The sequence below is a fragment of the Siniperca chuatsi genome, linkage group LG19, assembly GCF_020085105.1.
Source record: "Siniperca chuatsi isolate FFG_IHB_CAS linkage group LG19, ASM2008510v1, whole genome shotgun sequence".
NCBI classification, from domain to species: domain Eukaryota; kingdom Metazoa; phylum Chordata; class Actinopteri; order Centrarchiformes; family Sinipercidae; genus Siniperca; species Siniperca chuatsi.
The window spans coordinates 13,280,527-13,298,131 of record NC_058060.1 but is presented as its reverse complement, the minus strand read 5'-3'; the positions used below and the strand labels follow the sequence as shown (position 1 = coordinate 13,298,131).

Here is a 17,605-nt window from a genome sequence, read left to right as displayed (position 1 = left end):
ACACAATATGTACAGTTTTCTTTCACACAGTCACGTCATTAGAGAGACATCTCAGATCTCAGCTTTGCTCGCATCTCCTGGAGTCAGACTCAGCGGAATACCACAGAGGAGTGAGAAAATCTCAAATTGCAGCAAAATTTACAGAAATCTGGCGCTGACACGGATGGAAACGACCTCCAATAACTCCGGTTTGATTCGGAGATTTAAAAAAATATATATACAGTGGCTTTGCTGAGTGTGACTGGTGGATAGACGAGCAGTGTAGAGGAGTCAGGCTTGTAGAGAAGGCTATGGAAGGTCTATGGACAGTTTTCCTTTGGTTCTGAGGGGGGACCTCCTCCAACTTGCCTTTATTATAGACGCAGACTGGCTCAGCCCACATCAATGCATACAGATTAAGCAGTGTTAATGTCGAGCACTCCAGTTGTCCACATTTGAAGTAGCACAAGAATCCTTTGTAAAAGTCTGGGTTCCCCTGCGGTTCTTCAGCTTTGTGTGTGTGTGCGTGCGCGGCAGATTAAGTAAAAGTAGCCAAAAATCTCTGTTACAAGTAAAAGTAATGTTTTGAAAATATTAAGTAAAAGCAGACAAATTATGAGCAAAATGTACTTAAAGTATCAGAAGTAAAAGTAGGGCCTGCTCAATGCATACAATCATTATTATTATAAATATTATTATCATTATATATTTATTATTACATTACTGAATTATTATAACTAATGAATTCATGTGTAAGTAGCATGTTACTGTTGTAGTTATGGTGAATCTAATTTTAAACTTTTACAAACTGGTGGGTAGTTCAATCTGTAACAATGCTTAATATTTTCTAAGCTTTAATTAGCATTCCTCCACTGGCACTGTGTACTTATGTTAGTGAAAAACTTAGGGGAAAATATTAAAGTTATTGTCATTCAGAAAGGTGTGTGTGTATGTAAAACAATGTTACAATAGCTATAATTACCAGACACACACACACACACAAACACGCTTTTTTTTAGCCAGTGCTCTTTTGAATTTGGTCGTGCTATTTTGTTGGGGAAACATGAGGTAACAGGGATGGTTGAACAAAGGGACATCAGGACATCAGCCTCCAGAGGTATAAATGGGTTTTTGGAGGGGGGACGGGGTGTCATGGAATGGGACGTAAGCCCGGGACAGGGAGGCCTAGAGTTGGTGTTGAGTGTTCAGCACACCTCCTTCCCTGTGGCTCCGTTGGGCAGGATGTTGAGCTGGGTGAGCTGAGCCGAGTGTTCCTTGGCCTTGAGGCGCAGTGCAGCGATACTGGAGGCCCTGCGGTCTGCCGAGGAAGAAGAGGCGGAGGAAGAAGAGGAAGGGTCAGGGAGGACTGGGCCCGCGTGGGAGGGGTTCTCTACGGGAGGGGCGGGCTGACGGAGGAGAGCTGCAGCGGTGGAAGCACTGGTCAGGGGACTCATACTGGAGAAGAGCCTGAAAGAAGACAGAAATGTAACAATTCATGGATGCTACAAATTTGCCAATATTCAAGTTTAAAACTGGCTCTTTGCTTCTTACATTAGAGAGCAGTGTCAAAAAGCTGTCTGTATAATAGCAGTAGAAGAAGAAAACCACTGCCTGTTAATTAAGATTTTCACTGTCCCTCAGATGTACTTTATTTCCTCTTAGTTTCTTCAGTTTGACTGCAGTTGTCTTAAACCTCCTAAATAGATCTATGATCTTTTGCATGATGACTTCTCTAATATAAAAGATAACACAGAGACTACAAGGTTAATAACAATGCTGCATAATAGAGAGGACGAAAGCAAATGAGAAGCTAATTGTGGCATATGGAGTGTGTAGTGTCACCCACCCTCACAGCTTGTCTTGCAGGATCACACGTTTGGATAATTTATTAAGGCATTTGACAGAGTGATTACACATCACTGTGAATGGTTAACAGTATAGCATATTTGTAATCAGACACTCAGTTAAACAGTAATGCAGTGTGACTGAGGATGACTGTATCAGTCATTAGAGTTGCATGGGTTGGGAGTTTATTATAACCTTAGTTGCTGCTATGCATTTTTCATTACATCTGCTTGACTGCAAAATTGCAGCAATTTACTGTAAAATACAGGGATGAGTGTGGAGTCCTACAGGTACAGAGATTTGTGAGTCATGCTGTAAATAAGTGTAAAGAACAACTATCAGGTCCAAAGGAGATCTGTGCGTGGGTGCAACTTACCTGCCAAAAGTGGGTCCAATGAAGGCAGGGTGGCGAAACATGGCAGCCGTGCCCAGGAAAGTGCCCAGGCCGAGTGGGGTGGCCAGGGGTGGAGCTGAGCCGTTGTGTGGTGGTGGGGCCAGGCCGGGGAAGGCAGCGGCTGCAGCTGCAGCAGCTGTCCAGGCGGACTCAAGGGCAGGGTGGGGGTGGTGAGGGAAAGGCCCTCCCTCCAGGTAGTGGCTGAGAGGGTGTCCCGCTGCCAGGGGGCCTGGGAACGGCAGGCCTGACGGGTGGGCCTGCACCCCGGCCTTCTCGCGCTTCCTCCACTTGGCCCTGCGGTTCTGAAACCACACCTGAGGGCAGACAGAAGTGATCACAGAGAGATTAATATGAGCACATATGGCTATTATTTCATTTTCCTTAAGTTAGAAGGAAGATGACACAGGCATCATCGGATAAATCTTGGTTCTAGGAAGATAGATGCAGAAGAGGCTGCATGTTGTTTAAAAATAGAATAGAACAGCTGAATCAATATATAAATAGGCCATTTTTGCTGCATAAAGAGGCCTTTTCTCCTCTCTAAAGGACAAGAGGAGGGGATGCTCAGTTGGAGATAAGTCACACATGCTCTGTCATGCTGTCAATAATTAAAACTATAACTCCCAGTCCTGCTTACATCACTGCAATGTTTCATTGTAATTAACATAGCCTCTATTGAATGTTGTGTCAGTGTAGTCTAATAGTTGTCTAGTTCAGCATGGCCAATAGGCGGAAAGTCAACGGTAATTACATGCAAGGTAAACCCTGCCGCTCACGGTCCCTTAAATCTACTTTTTGTCTAATTAAACCCCCCGTCCCTGTAGACGAGGCTTCAGGGTGGGGAGAGATAATTAAGAGCGGTGTTAACAAAAGATCCAGAAAATTACCGCTGAACTGGCTCCAATAACAATTAATACGCTTTAAATTAAATTCTTAAGGGATGTAGAACAAGTGACTTCCATCCAAGAGAGTATTTAACTTTCCCACGCATCCACTGTTGCCCAGTTTGCACTGCAGAAGCACGGGGCTCCCACAATGAGCAAAATGTCAACATGAGGAAAGTGATTGAACGAGCGAGCTTGAGCGACAGGCACACACACACACACACACACACACACACACACACACACACACACACACACATTATTCCCAGAGGGCTGTTTAGCATTACACAGCCCCTCGGGAATTTATGAGTTTTTATCACCTCCTGATGGCGCCCGTTAAGTGATTTGTTCACCTACGGCCCCTAAAGAGACATCTGTTGTTTTACCGTCGGCCATAACCTCCCAGAGCTTCCACCGTGTTTGAACTGTCTCTCTGGTTATGAGCCCGGGCTTTCGACATGCAAGCTTGCATGCAAGGCGAAGAAGAGAGAGGGAGGGATGGAGAGAGTGCGATGGGGGGGCAGGCAAACACCTTTAATGGTCTCTCATTCGCTCCCAAGTGCAAAGCATCGGATCAATGCAGGTCTATTGCAATCACATAATGGGACATCAAATAGCATTATCCCTCCCTCTTTCTCCCCCTCCCATCCCTCCCTCCCCTCTCTTATTCTCACATCTTTTTACTCTCACACACATCCCGGCCTCGCCCCCTCTCTGTCCCCTCTGATGGGAATTCAAACACCATCTCAACCCAGGAATATAGACAGTGTTTGCTCCTGCACTAAGTGAGCTTTTTATGAATCGCCAGCGTCGGCTTAATTGCCACTAAAACGTCCCTCGTTCGCGTGTAATAACATTCAATAACAGGAAAGACCTTCCCCGCTCAGCGACTGGGGCCATTTAACACACTTTTACTGTAATAAATTATGGCCTCAAATTGGCCCATAATCGCTGATCCTCAATCAGTGACGCATTTCACCGGTTATTATCCAGCACTGCGCACCAGGGACATTTTATAGAGGACATAAAACATTACAGGGTGCTGCTTTCCCCCTATTTGATTTACAGCAAAACAGGCTTCTCTTTTCAGATAAAGATACACAGAGACCCACTTACTTGAACACGGGCCTCGGTGAGATCCAGACGCATTGCGAGCTCTTCTCTGAAAAGAATATTTAAAAAGAGAAGAAAGCGGAAGGGAGAAAAGGCAGAGAGACAGAAAGAAAAGATTCAAGGTTACGGGGGCTACCGTTTGGAAGAAACGTAGAATTGCTGTTTTGTCCCCTCCTGTTGTTCACTGTCAACAATAGATGACGAAAATAGGCTTGATTTTTTCTCTCTCCTCCCTGGCATGGGCTGCAGAAAGACGCCATAGCCATATTCTATTTTCCCTGTCACGGATGGGTAGAAATAGGCCTAGTGATTGTTAGATTTCCCTTAGCACAGGCCTGTCACTGTAACAACATAATGGTTGAAATAATGACATCTAAACTAGCCTGCCACAAAGCAATTGACGCTCCTTTCAGCTGCAAGATGGGCTTGCAGCGTAAATTAGACCTACAAGTGGCCTTAATGTAAATCGATTGAAAAATATGAATAATCCAAATGGTGAAAAAAAATCGAAAATGTGGGTTCTTGTGTCAGAAAAGCTTCTATTTTCAAGCATAAAATGCGGATGCATCAATTATCAAAATAATTGAGCAGAAAATATTTGAATGAAATTGTATTCATTTTGGGGGGCCCTACTACATAAAAATCCTAATAATGTATTTTTCTGAAACATTTCTACCAGCATAAAAGCCTCAGAAAATTCATATAAAGCTCGTAGTTCATGCGTGTTTGTGTGTGTACTGCCCTTGAGGTTAGGCCTTGATGGGTCTTTTGGACACTGTAGGCTTTTCAGTATCATGTCCAGCAGGTAACCTGAGCTGCAGCGGTTAATTATTCCTCCTGAGAATAACACCGCTGTCATCAACAGGAGCGGGTACATGTAACAAACCGTCCCCATTGTTAGCACTCACAGGCCTATTGTGTTCACTTATGCAAGGCACGGGTTTGGTATTGGGGCATTTTATGAGGTGTGATCCGCACAGTGTCCAGTTAAACGCGTGTGGAATTACTGGGACTGTTTCAGAAAAATGTTCTGGGGTCGGGAAGTGTTTATTTAGAAATAAATGCAATTAATTATCACGTTCACCCATGGCATTATTCAATATTAGAACACGTTGCATGTTTTGTGCTATGTGTTTCTTGGATTTTATTTGAAACCTATTCATCTGTAATAATAATAGTCATAATAATTATTATTATAAGACACAATTATTGTAGACTAGTGTAATTATAGACGTTTTATATGTCTATGTAAATTAAGATTCTTAGGCCTAGATTTTGTCGTTTTAAATTTGTAAAGGCCCATGCAGAATTGGTATAATAATAATCATAATCATAATGATAATAATTTTAGGGAAGACAAAATTTTAGAGCGGAATTTTCCAGTCTTAATTTTTTTTTTTTTAAAGTAGCCTATTTTAATTTTTTCTACCTGGTGAAGACGTCGGGGTAGTGTGTCTTCTGGAAAGCCCTCTCCAGCTCCTCCAGCTGGTAACTGGTGAAGGTAGTCCTGTATCTTCTCTGCTTCCGTTTCAGCATCCCTTCCTCCGAGTCACTGCCTGCCGACAGACACACGCTGTCCTCCCCGTCCCTCACGTCCCCATCCCCGGCGTTCAAGCTCTCCCTCTCCTCGTCCTTCGGGGACAGAGCAGTCGCGTCCCCGCAGCTCTCCTCCTTCCCTGCGTCCTCCTCGAACTTCAACGGGCCGAGCTCTACCAGTCCCAGGCTGCCGTCCTCCGAGCCCTCCCCGGGGCTCTGGTCGCCCTCTCCCCGGCTCAGTGACGCGTTCTCCCGGTACGACTTGCTGCGGCTGATGCTCACCTGCGGCGCCTGGCTGATTTTGAGGCTGTCGCTGGCTTGCTCCAGGAGGAGCCGCTCCCTGTCCAGCGTCTCTGCGTGCTCGTGGAGGTACTTTCCCGCGGGTCCGCACAGCCGGCGGAGCTTGGGTGGCAGGTGCATGTCAGCGCTGAGAGAAAGGGGGTCTTTCGTTGGCCCTTAGAAGGAAGCGTGTCAAAAATGTCACAAATAACGACGAACATAAGGTAAGCAAACATTTTCTGCTTAACAAAGTTAAATAGCCTGCTTTTTGTAGGCCTGAAAACAATTCCAGTCTCGGAAACATTTACTAGCCAGCTATAATGAAAACAACGACATTATTCACGATAAAACGCGATGACCTGCTGGCTGCATGAAAAGCAACTCTTCTTGGCGCATTAACTACAGATTTTGAGCATAAAACTAGCTCATTTGTCACACGTTTATCCCCTATGCTCCAAATTTACCGATGTAGACTCTTTAATTTCAGCTCAAAGAAAACTTACTGTCAGCCGTCTTGTCCAGCTCCCCTCTGCTAGGCAGACCCGTCAAACTTTGCGCCCCCATCAGTCTGACCTTACAGGGACTCCGGCGGCCCAGAATGCTGTCTATGCAGTAAGAGGAGAGCAGCGTCGGGGATTTACTGCTCTTCCTCTCGCCCCGGTCGTGGATATCTTCCTCAAACTGACCGCTCATGTCGACGCTTCGGCTCGTCTAGTGTCAGTAACGTCTCCCACTCTCTCCCTCTCTCCCCTCTCTCTCTCTCTCTCTCTCTCTTTCTCGCGGGGTCCGGTGCTCTCTTCTTCTCTCCTCTCAGGCCGGTGTGTCTGTTTGAACCGGGACCGTTTACTCCTCCTCCCTCTCTCTCTCTCTCTCTCGCTCCTCTGTCACACTCAGCTAATGACAGACAGCGGTTTGACTGCCTCGCGCTGCGCTCAGGTCTGCCAGGCGCTTCTCCGCTCCGCGCGCTCGCTCAGCATACGTATAGGCTGTTACTGCACGCCTGATTGGCTCGTGTGTGTATGTGGGGAGAAAGATAGCGCGGAGCTGCTTTATATATTTTACGATTATAGTTAATTTGAGGGAAAGGCAACAAAACCGGAAATGGAGTAGTGTTTCCTCCGTGGAACGAACTCAGCAGATAAAGTTGCAAAAACAAATCACGTTAAATCAGTTTTTCCTGCTTGTCGGGTTGATTTTCATTTTTTTCCCCGGTTTGTATAAAAATGTTGATTAGTTGATTTGTTTTCCAATGAAATTATTTGATAATGCAAGGATTTTTTTGGCAGACGTCTGCAACTAAGCACATGTGTGTTTGATAACGTTAATTAAGTGCAATAGGCTATATAGCCAAAATGTACAAACACAATAATCAGCACAATGACTGTTGGTCAAGACACAAGATCACAACAGGCTTTTTTTTTCATGGAAGACATTTTGATATTTCACAGTAGGAAAAGCACAGGTGTAAATAATAAAATTAAAAATGGCTGAATTCCATTTAGCTGTTTCAGGGTCCTGGTGTGCACGTGGCTCACTGTCACACTGTCATGGCTCACAGGGACACTTGTGCTTTTCCTGCTATGACAGGTCAGATTGTCTGCTTTGAAAAAGGCCTATTCTGTACACCTATAGCCTCGTCGTACTGTAGCCTACATATGTAGGTTTACAGAACAGTATATTACAGCGTGACATTATTATTACATTAATACAGTACAATATTAACAATAATAATTGTTAATACTGCTATCAATTCTTGATTTATGCCAGAGGGCGTTAAAATAGTAACTCCTTTTCACAATTCACTCCCTTAAGGGACCTAACATATAGCCCATATAGTATATGGGCACACTATTATTTTATGTTATTTATATTACTTAAAAAATATTAGAAATGTGTAACAATCGAGATAATAATAATAATAAACGAAATGATTAAATTCAATATAATAATGCAATTAAACACGGAATAGGCCTTTTTTGTGATGGGTAGTCTTAATGCTCCCCATCACTACATATAGCTAGCTACATGATAAACTACATTCCCTTTTTTTCAGGCCGTACAAACACTGTCTCCTGAATCCTTGTGCCAAGATGGAAAAAAATCTGGCGCGGAGTTTGCGTTCAACCTCAGACGGCACCTGCGAAAGCCATGTCAGAGACTGAGTCACATAGAAACAGAAATCTTAACATTGGGATCAGAAATTTGCCTAAAACTATGTTGCAGCATTTTAAAAATATTGTGTTTAGACAGGAGAAAGGGAAGCATTAATAGAATTAGTATCTAGGCCTACATTAATATCTGTCTATCTATCTCTTGCTCTCTCTCTCTCTCCCTCTCCCTCCAATTGCCTGCTCTCTGCTGGAATTGTGGATTGACTTCAAAAGTGAGGGTGGCGCGACGGTGATGAGACGCCGCATGGGGAGCCGGGATAGCACGCAGGGACTCCGCGGTGGAGAGGGGCAGAGATGGAGAGATGGATCGAGAATGTAATTTTAAATGAAAGTCTATTTAACCCGCTGTGAATGGCATGACCCTTATCCTCGCCTCAGAGCCCATCACTGTTAAAAGGATCATTTTCAGAATTCAATCCAAAAACTTCAGCAAGCTGCAATTTACACACACACACTCTCTCTCTCTCTCTCTCTCTCTCTCTCTCTCTCTCTCTCTCTCTCTCCCCCTCCGTTATGTATCTGCCCGGGCTAGAGCATCGCAGCAAACGAAAAATAACAATAAAATACATGTCCAGAAAATTGCACAAGTTATTCTTTTTTCTTCTTTTTTCTGTTTTTAAGCGATAGCTTTATGGCCTTTTTGTGATTGAAACTGGAATAAGAGCGCCATTGATCTGTTTAGTTAAGGTGCAGGCTGCTTTGTAGATTTAGAGGAGGTAAACCCACCTATCTCACTTTTCAACTTTTTATTTTACTTAACAGTCTCACAAAAATGTAACCAACACAGATGATATGAAATATATCTGCAAACATAGCACTTAAAGTCATGCTGTTCTATTAGCCTTTTTATGTAGCACATTTCCTCTGTAATGAAAGTTATGTTATCAGACAAAGTCAATATATCATTTTGTTTTCTTCTGCATTAATAAAACATGTAACATAGTATTATAAGCAGATGCACACTGTCACTACACGGATGGTGTCAGATTTAATCCATCCGCAACTTTTTGTGGTGTCACAAACTTCCGAGCTTGTTTATTTGCACGCAAATCAATGTAATGAGTGTAATAACAATATAAAATGTTATGCCTTTTCCTGCGCGGTCACAAACAGACGTGCGTAATACAGACGGGTATTTAGAGTCGCTCTGTAATTTGGGGGCCACAATTTGATTCATTTATCCGTACACTGTTATTAACCCTGTGGAAAAAGAGATGTCAGCCGCCATTTCAGCCAGCAGGACATCCGCGCTTTGTTTAAATGCACTAATTACGCGCATACATTAGAGGGGGATGGAATAGTCAGAGCGCAATTTTCACATTTTCAATTTTCCGTCTATTTGACGTGCAGGTGAAGAGATGGCGGAGAGAGGCCGCCTTCCGTTTCAGCACCACCTCACCACCGCCTCCCCTGTATTTGCATAACATCCTAACTTGATGATATCCAAGGGGAAACCCAGGTTGCATGCTTTCTGTTCGTTTAAAGCTCAGATAGCCTACTGCTGCTGTGCCACTGTGTGTTAGACTCTGAAAGTCCACAGGCCTTTCTAGTGTCATTTATTTTAAACATATTCAAGTCACAAGGAGGATCTGTGTATTAAAAGCATGCTATGAGTACATTCATTTTAACATCTTTCTGCTAAGTGTTGCAGGCTGCCTCTGCTCCCTTTCAGCCCATGTCTCGTCTTCTCCAGTGTTGGCCATGGAGGTGATACTAATGAAGTCCATCATTTATGACCAGCAGATTGTGCTTTGCCTTGCAGGTCATTCAACTGGCGCCATCTCCTGGACGGAATAGCAAACTGCTCTAACAGGTAAGACCCAGTTATTATAATGTAAAGACACGTTTATATTTACACATTTGTATGCATGATCCTTGGTCCCCACCCCCACCTCCCATCCACCTGCATCCTACATCCGGGATAGGCTTATTTTGCTATCAGTTTTCTGTTATCCCACAAGTGTATCCCTATGCAACACGTGTAAATACTGGTCCCTAACTTGCACCAACTGGCTCGTGGCCTTGGTGCCGACAACTCATCCTCCATCCTCCCATCCATCCTCGCGCTCTAACATAATTGGACACTTGCTCTGCTTGAGAGGCCGAGCAGGAAAAGACGGAAAGGAGGGAGAGAGACGGAAAGAGAGTGTGTTGAGAGGGGTGGGGGGCTTTTAAGGCGCGCGTAAGCAAAGTTAATTAGAGATTATTAACAGCCCGCATAATGAGAGCGAGAGGGAGTCAATTTAATGACTTTGTTAGCGCGAGTTCAGAGCGACAGGCGATGATCGAAACAACAAAGGCGAGCGCGCACGCAGCCATCATCCGTAATTTCCAGCGGTAATGCGGTCTGATCAGAAACAAAGGGTTCTAATTTCGTTCAACTGACTCGATAATTTGTCCTTATGTAAGGAAAATAATTAATGACTTAATGCTTCAACAGAAGTAGCTTTCTTTTTTTTGGGGGGGGGGCGTCGGATGCCTCGTTTGCTGGAGAAGGTCGTAAGGAAATCAATTTCCAGGCCTATAATTATTTACATCATGAATTTAAAACGTGGACGTGTGCCTTTGCTCGGTTAGTGTGCAGGCGAGTGAGCGTCTATTAGGAGAGGAGAGAAGGAGTCTTCAAAGCTTCTTCCCTCAAACAAATTGTGTGCGGCAACAAATGAACCACTTGTCATAATGTAGTTTTGCAGATTTTGCCATTAGAACAAAAAAAAAAATCCTGCACAATTTGAAAGAAGTGTAGGTTTTTTAAGCCACATATAAAATCAAACCAAAAGATACATTTGATATTTAAGATCCCTCATCAGACCAGGTTTGGAGGTTTGGGTGACAGATGATACCTGATCATACCTTAGAGCTCAGCTGAATTGATGGCCTGTACCTGTTCCCGACAATGTGCCAGGTTATTGTGGCTACTGCATTGCAAAATTATCCTAGGCGTGCGCGTCTTTACGCTTGATTTCATCATTCCACAGATGGGTTGAGTCGGAGGAAAGCTGTGAGCTCTATTATCGATTGCGGGAACATGAGCCGCCTGTGGGCCACTCTTGGATTCATGGCAGGTGGATAGGTCACCCACACGAGAGCGGCAATTTCACGGCCCCTATTGTCTCCACTGATTACTGCTTTGATCACAGGAATCAAGAGCCCGAGACTCTCGTAAACCTACAATGGAGTCCAGGAGCTCGTGAGCTGAAGAGGTCATCATCATCATCTGCTACATCATCATCATAACCGTCATCATCATCGCTAGTTGACCATACAAACCTGGGGTGCCGTGTGTTTTCACAGCCGCGTTGCCCTTTTATTGATTGCGTGCCTTAATTTTAATTCGATTGCGCGAGTGTCAAAAATTCCGCAAGAATCATCCTAGTAATGAGATAATCAAAGTAATATATGCAAATCAGTTATGTTGCCAGCTTATCAAAACCGGAGTGCCCCCCCTTGAGTCTGAAGAAGTCCATTTATTCAGTTAGTGGCAATACCTTGCGCAAATGGCGCGATGCAAATGACAGTTGATTAGACTAAATTAAGAACCTCGTTTCTCCCTGACCTTGTCTGAGTTTTATGTAAATTCTTTTTTTCTTGCTTTAATGTGATAAAAATGCATTTTACACCCTGGCCTTTATAAATCTGAACAATATTTACCATGAGAGAAACAATGGCCAGCTTCAAATAACTCACTGTGTCAGTAGCTTGGATGACTCTCTCTGACTGTCTGTTGTCTGTATGTGTGTCTCTCACAAATCTCAGTATACCTTGACCCCGGTGCATCTCCTACAGGGACAGAAAGTGTGCTGCTATAACTTCCTTGCTGTGGGGGAGTGTGCCTTGAAGATAGACTAGGTGTGTGTGCCTCTGAGTGTGTCTCTGCAATCATGTTTACACGATTATGTGTACTCATGTGTGTACCATAACATATTGTCTTAGGGACACAGAGAGTGCAGTTGAGACTTCCTCTCTGTGGGGTGTGTGGGGCCTGTAGATGGGAAAGGAATAAATCCAATATAGATTGCAGGGCTGCGCTGCCTCCCGCTGGGGACCCTCAGACTTGCAGGCCAGGATCGAAGTGCTTTTCTCCCCCTAAATTGGCCTGAGAGGCCGCAGGAGCAGCCAAGCTACACCCCCAACGCTGGGACTGCCTACGACCTAATGATGGTGCTGGGGACAGACACACATATACAAGTGCATACACAGAGACACTGAAGCTCACACACAGTCATTCCCAGATTGATATAACATCAGTCACACACTTGCAGTCAAACACACACTTGGACAAGAAAACCACACAGATATAAACACACCCTCCTCGTTCTCTGATGTTGAACACACTCATTCCTTGTCCAAAAACCATTCACCTCAAGTTTTCCTCTTCACATCTCAGACCAACCCTCAAAACTACCTAGCTAAACTACGGATTTAGAGGAGGCATCCTCACTACCTGTCCACGCATTCTTGAATAGTATAACTGGCACCACACTAAGTGTCTGGACTGATACACACTCCTGCTCTTTGGTCCCCCCTACAAGGAAAACAACACCAGCACCCCAATGCCATTACACTTCCTGCCAAACATCCAGTCATTTTGCTTCTGTCCACGGAGCTAATTCTATTTGTGATGAGGTGTCTGATGTGTTGCTGGGCCGGTCCAGAGACAGTTTGACAGAATATCCTATACCCGGACATTTGTAGTGGCTCAGTATGCCTCATTACCTGCTCACAGGGCATTTTGTTAGCATGTCACTACCTAGCTCATCTGTAGAGGTTAACAGGTTGCAGAGGTGAATACAAAGATATAGAACCATGCATACATGTTAACCCAAAACCAAATAATACCTAAAAAAAGATAATAAACTGATAATCTTCAGGGGAAAGGGGAATGGGAAAATGCAGTATCTACAAACAAAATGTGTTTATTTAGCTTTCTTGTCATTTTAACTAATTTGTTTAAGAACATAAACTTCATTTTGATTATTTATGGTGGCCTATCTCTGTTTTGCTAGGTGTCTGTCCATCCACTATTAATATGTATCCTGAAATCAATATAATAAATGAATCTACAATTCAATGCATTTAAATATGTAACTACAAGGTATCTAAGTTTAATGACATCAAATCTCGTGAAGTAATCTGCTAATGTTAGATTCAAAAGTAATGGTGGTTACTGCTACTCTGCTAATAAGCTAGTTGGCTTTAGGAGGAGTTTAGCTAACGTTAGGTTTTTATTCTCCATCATTAGCTACATTAGCTGGAGTTAGCTACTGCCTCATTTACTTACGTGGAATGACTAACTGAATTACCAAGATAATGGTTCATCAAAATAGACATTTTTCAACTACAGATAACAGCAAGAAGAAAAATTAATAAGTACATTTAGTTTTAGCTTAAGCTAGCTGTTGCTGTCTCTCAAGCTAGCTAACATTTGACATACCCCAATTGCTTTAGCTGTCTTGTTGGCTGTCTTTCTGTGGCAGAGAGTGCAATAAATGTGACAGAGCCCACAGATTAACAAGCCAGAGTGCAGTTACTGCAGTTTTACTTGGTTTTTAGCTCCGTTTTGTAGTGACTGCAAATTTAAAAAGCTGTTTTCATAGAAATTAAACATTTCCATGATGATATTGATTAGGTTCAAGTCTTATCTTTATTTTGAACAAATATTTAGTTACTGCGTTTTAGCTTTGTAGGACAGTAGAGCTCTAAACATGTTTTCTGTTCACATCTCCTTTGCTACAGGTGTCATTTTGCTCTCTTTAACATACTAACGTAGAAAACACACTGGAAGCGAACAAATCGCACACAATATCGCCTCCGCCACTTCTTGCTCGTCGAGGCGGGCGTGTCAACGCTCGCAGGCTAGCGAGTAGCTTGCTCATTAGCAAACACTGTGTAAATAAGCAACCTGCAATTTCTACCACAATTTACGTGACGTTGTGCCAAGCAGCACTTCATTTTTGTTTTGTATCTGTAATGCTGGAGGCCAGGGACAAAGAAAAGAGGGATCCCAGAAAGTACAATAGGCCTAATGAACCTCTCCTCCACAGACATGTCTCCCCAGCAGGTAAAGACTAAACTTCCTGACCCACCACTGCATTTCCTTTTCTTGTTGTCAGTTTTTTGGACAAAATACTGCGTATCCACCAGGTGAATTTCATCCTTATTTGGATAAAGTTGAAAATGTTCAACTTTCGACTCCTCTCTTTTTTCCACATTGCTGGTCAGTCCTGCGTCCCCTGGAATCCCACAATGCCTGGTGAAGCAATTTGCTCATGTCCAATAGAAAGTCATACGTCATGGATGTTATTCATCCACTCGTCTCTTTCCTTGTCCACTCAGACTTTTGTTTGCTGTACCATCTTGTATCTTATCTCTCCTTCTTTCTGTCTTCTCTACTATTTTCCACTTTGTATTTTATCCCTTTCATCTCCATCACGCCTCTCTTGTCTTTTGATGCTGACACACCTTTCACCTTGTTGTCTTCAATTTTCCACTTGTGTCCCTGCTATGATGCATTGCATTATGTTTTTCTTACATCAGCCCAACAGTTTGTGTCTACTTTCGCGTCTTGTTTTGTTTAATAACTCGTCTGTGGCTGTGTAGAAAGCAACATCGCTCCTCATGTGCACAGTAATAATTCAGCACATATACACAACAGGAAAGAAAAATAAAATGCACACTAAATAACTTGAATGCAAAGACAAACACATGCAGTACATAAACATAGGCCATAAACAGATACACAACAAAATCCTTTTGACATCAATAATTGGTAAATCCTCTGATTAACTTGTGAGAATTGTCCTTAGAGTGCTTAAGTAATTGTGTTTGTGTGTGTCCTTTTTTATTGCATGCACCCCCTCTCTTTAAAGCACATCTTTATAACCAAGCAATTCCAAAGCAATTTTCTCTGTGGGAGGAGAGTGTAATTTTCTATTCTGTGACACTGTGATGTGTAAGAAACTGGGAGCTGGCGCTAAAAGGCGTCTGTAGTGTGTGTCTTGGTGTGGGTGTGAGCCACTTTAATGGCCAACGCGGGGCGGGTAGCAGTGGTGGTGAGCGGGTGCATGTCAGGAAGGCCATCATTTAATGACTCCCAAATAGTGCCCTCCTCGTTAGAGCTATCGTCCTGGAAACACGAGGCTGTGAACCAGGAGAGCGCCACACGCTGCAACAGTCTTTTATCTTCATATTAAACCATTTGCATAACATTACCACGATAGATAGGATTCAGGAGATACTCAACCTACTCAGGGAGAGAACCAGAGAGGGTATACTACATGTCCTTGCAAATCTAATCAGCGTTAAATGGAGCTGTCAAATGTGTGTGTGTGTGTCTCTGTGTGTTTGTGTGTGTGTGGGGTACTGGATGGCTCATGTCAGGAGTCATTTAACATTAAGCTGCAATAGTGTGTAACAGGGCTGTAATTACAAAATACAAGAATCTAAGCTATTTCTTGTTAGATGTGACATCCAAATACAGCAGTTACCCACCAGCGATACACAAGATGAGGCCAGGTGGTAACAATTCAGATGTCATGTGCACTTATGTCCTTCACAAAGTTAAGTTTCTATGTTCTTTTCTTGACACATTTGAGCACATTTTACGCAGTTGTAGCAACTCTACAGAATACAGAGAAGTAGCCAATTAGAATAAATCGTATCACTACCATTTTTTAAATTGCTGATGTGGTTTGAAATGACGGCTGAATTCTGTGTGATATCAGCAGGCTAACAAAAGACTCAATTTCATGTTTTGTGTAGATTCAATGCCTATCTGTACCGTATAAAGTGGTGTTTTGCTTTGCTTTGTGTCTAAAAGAGTATATCTGACAGCTGCTTTCCCCCCTGCTCAAAGAAGAATTAAGAGAAGACGAATCTCATTACTGTAGAGAAACAAGAGCAGGAAAGTGTGTAAGCACACACTAATTAGTCGTTGCTACTTGCTACTGCCTGATTAATTTAATCAAAAGTATACTTGATCTATATATAACTACCAGTATGGATGTAGTAATATTACAAATTTGCAGGTACAGTGGTAGATGCATTTTTTAACCACTATAACTCTGGCTATATATTTCCTTTAAGGTTTGACCATCACTTGAGAATCCCGGTATGAATTGTGGACCATATAAATTATACATATCGTAAAGTATACTGTATAAACTCAATACTTACTTGATAAGATATAATACCATCGTATTGGTCATGTAAAAGGCCTTGCACACTCATGGTAAACCCACTCATGTGATTTTAATTATTTTGCCTGATGAGACCTCTTTTTAGGACTGTGTGGGCATGTACAGACATTCTTATTGGTGCATTGAGTTTGGTCCCATAATTCCCAGCATAGATTCGCCCGACTTTAACCTGAAAATCATTACCCAATCACTCAAAATAACTGACAACACCAGTGTGGGTGTGCAGGGCCTTTAAAGGATTAATTCACCCAACTAACACTATAAGGAAAAACGTGTTTTCTCAGATGCTAATAAGAGCATATAGCCATGCAGATAATTTTAGTTTCACAAAGGTTTTCAACAATCTGTGTTTGAGATTTCTGCCACCACTCCAACACAATGGGATTTTGTTTGTTGTGCTCAAAGCATCAAAAGGGGCTTTATCCTGAAATAATAGTCCCAATGACAGTCCTCAGCAAGGTCTGCATTGTCCAGTCTAAAGAACAAATATCTGAAAATCTCCATGGCTAGATGGCACTAGGGGTAGACGGGATACTATGTTTTTGTGTGTGTGTGTGTTTTAGGTGAGGTGACCCTTTAAAAAAGGTCAGCATATAGAAGACGGGGTTTAAAATAGCACATACTGTACATTGTAAGTACATATGAAAGTTTGTGCACTTGCATGTGCTATAAAAGGCTGAAGATGTCATCACATCATAGAATAGGCTTGTAACTGTGTGCGCGCCGTGTGTGTGTGTGTGTGTGTGTGTGTGTGTGTGTGTGTGTGTGTGTGTGTGTGTGTGTGAGAGAGAGAGAGAGATTGCTTGTTTATGCATACGGGGATAGACTGTGCCAGGTGAGTGTACCATTTACCATCAAGCCATTGAGTTCAGCAGGCATCTAATAACAAAGCATTTATGACCCACTTACGCATGCATAGATATAACTGTCAGTAGGCAACAACAGTCTCCTCTCTCCCGTCTCCAGCTATTCCTGCCTCTCTTAAAACACACAGGCACCATCCGGATTGGACCCAAATACTCTAGAATTCTATCATCAGACTCGGGGATGAAATTAAAATCGCTCATTTTCTTTCTCCATGCAAGGAGCAGATCAATTTCCGGAGACTGGGACGTGATATTTTCCTGCCATTGGGCTTTCTCGTCTTTGGCACAGCACCCTGACTGGCTGCCAGCGGGGGGTCCGGGCCTGACTGCACGCCTCGCC

The 17,605-nt window shown here is 43.1% G+C and overlaps 1 protein-coding gene and 1 long non-coding RNA gene across 2 annotated transcripts; one reads left to right on the top strand and one right to left on the bottom strand.

Moving 5' to 3' along the window:
- Nucleotides 1–320: 320 nt before the first annotated feature.
- On the bottom strand, nucleotides 321–7,063 carry arxa (aristaless related homeobox a). The gene is made up of 5 exons (XM_044177279.1): nucleotides 6,534–7,063; nucleotides 5,645–6,206; nucleotides 4,219–4,264; nucleotides 2,201–2,532; nucleotides 321–1,446 (listed from the first exon to the last, which is right to left on the bottom strand). Exons 1-5 carry the CDS (start codon nucleotides 6,721–6,723, stop codon nucleotides 1,185–1,187), a joined length of 1,392 nt encoding a protein of 463 aa, XP_044033214.1. The 5' UTR covers nucleotides 6,724–7,063; the 3' UTR covers nucleotides 321–1,184.
- LOC122866976 lies at nucleotides 6,152–13,312 on the top strand. Its single transcript, XR_006375838.1, has 3 exons — nucleotides 6,152–6,254; nucleotides 9,964–10,014; nucleotides 11,180–13,312. It is a non-coding gene; the product is annotated as an uncharacterized LOC122866976 (long non-coding RNA).
- The last annotated feature ends 4,293 nt before the right edge of the window (nucleotides 13,313–17,605 follow it).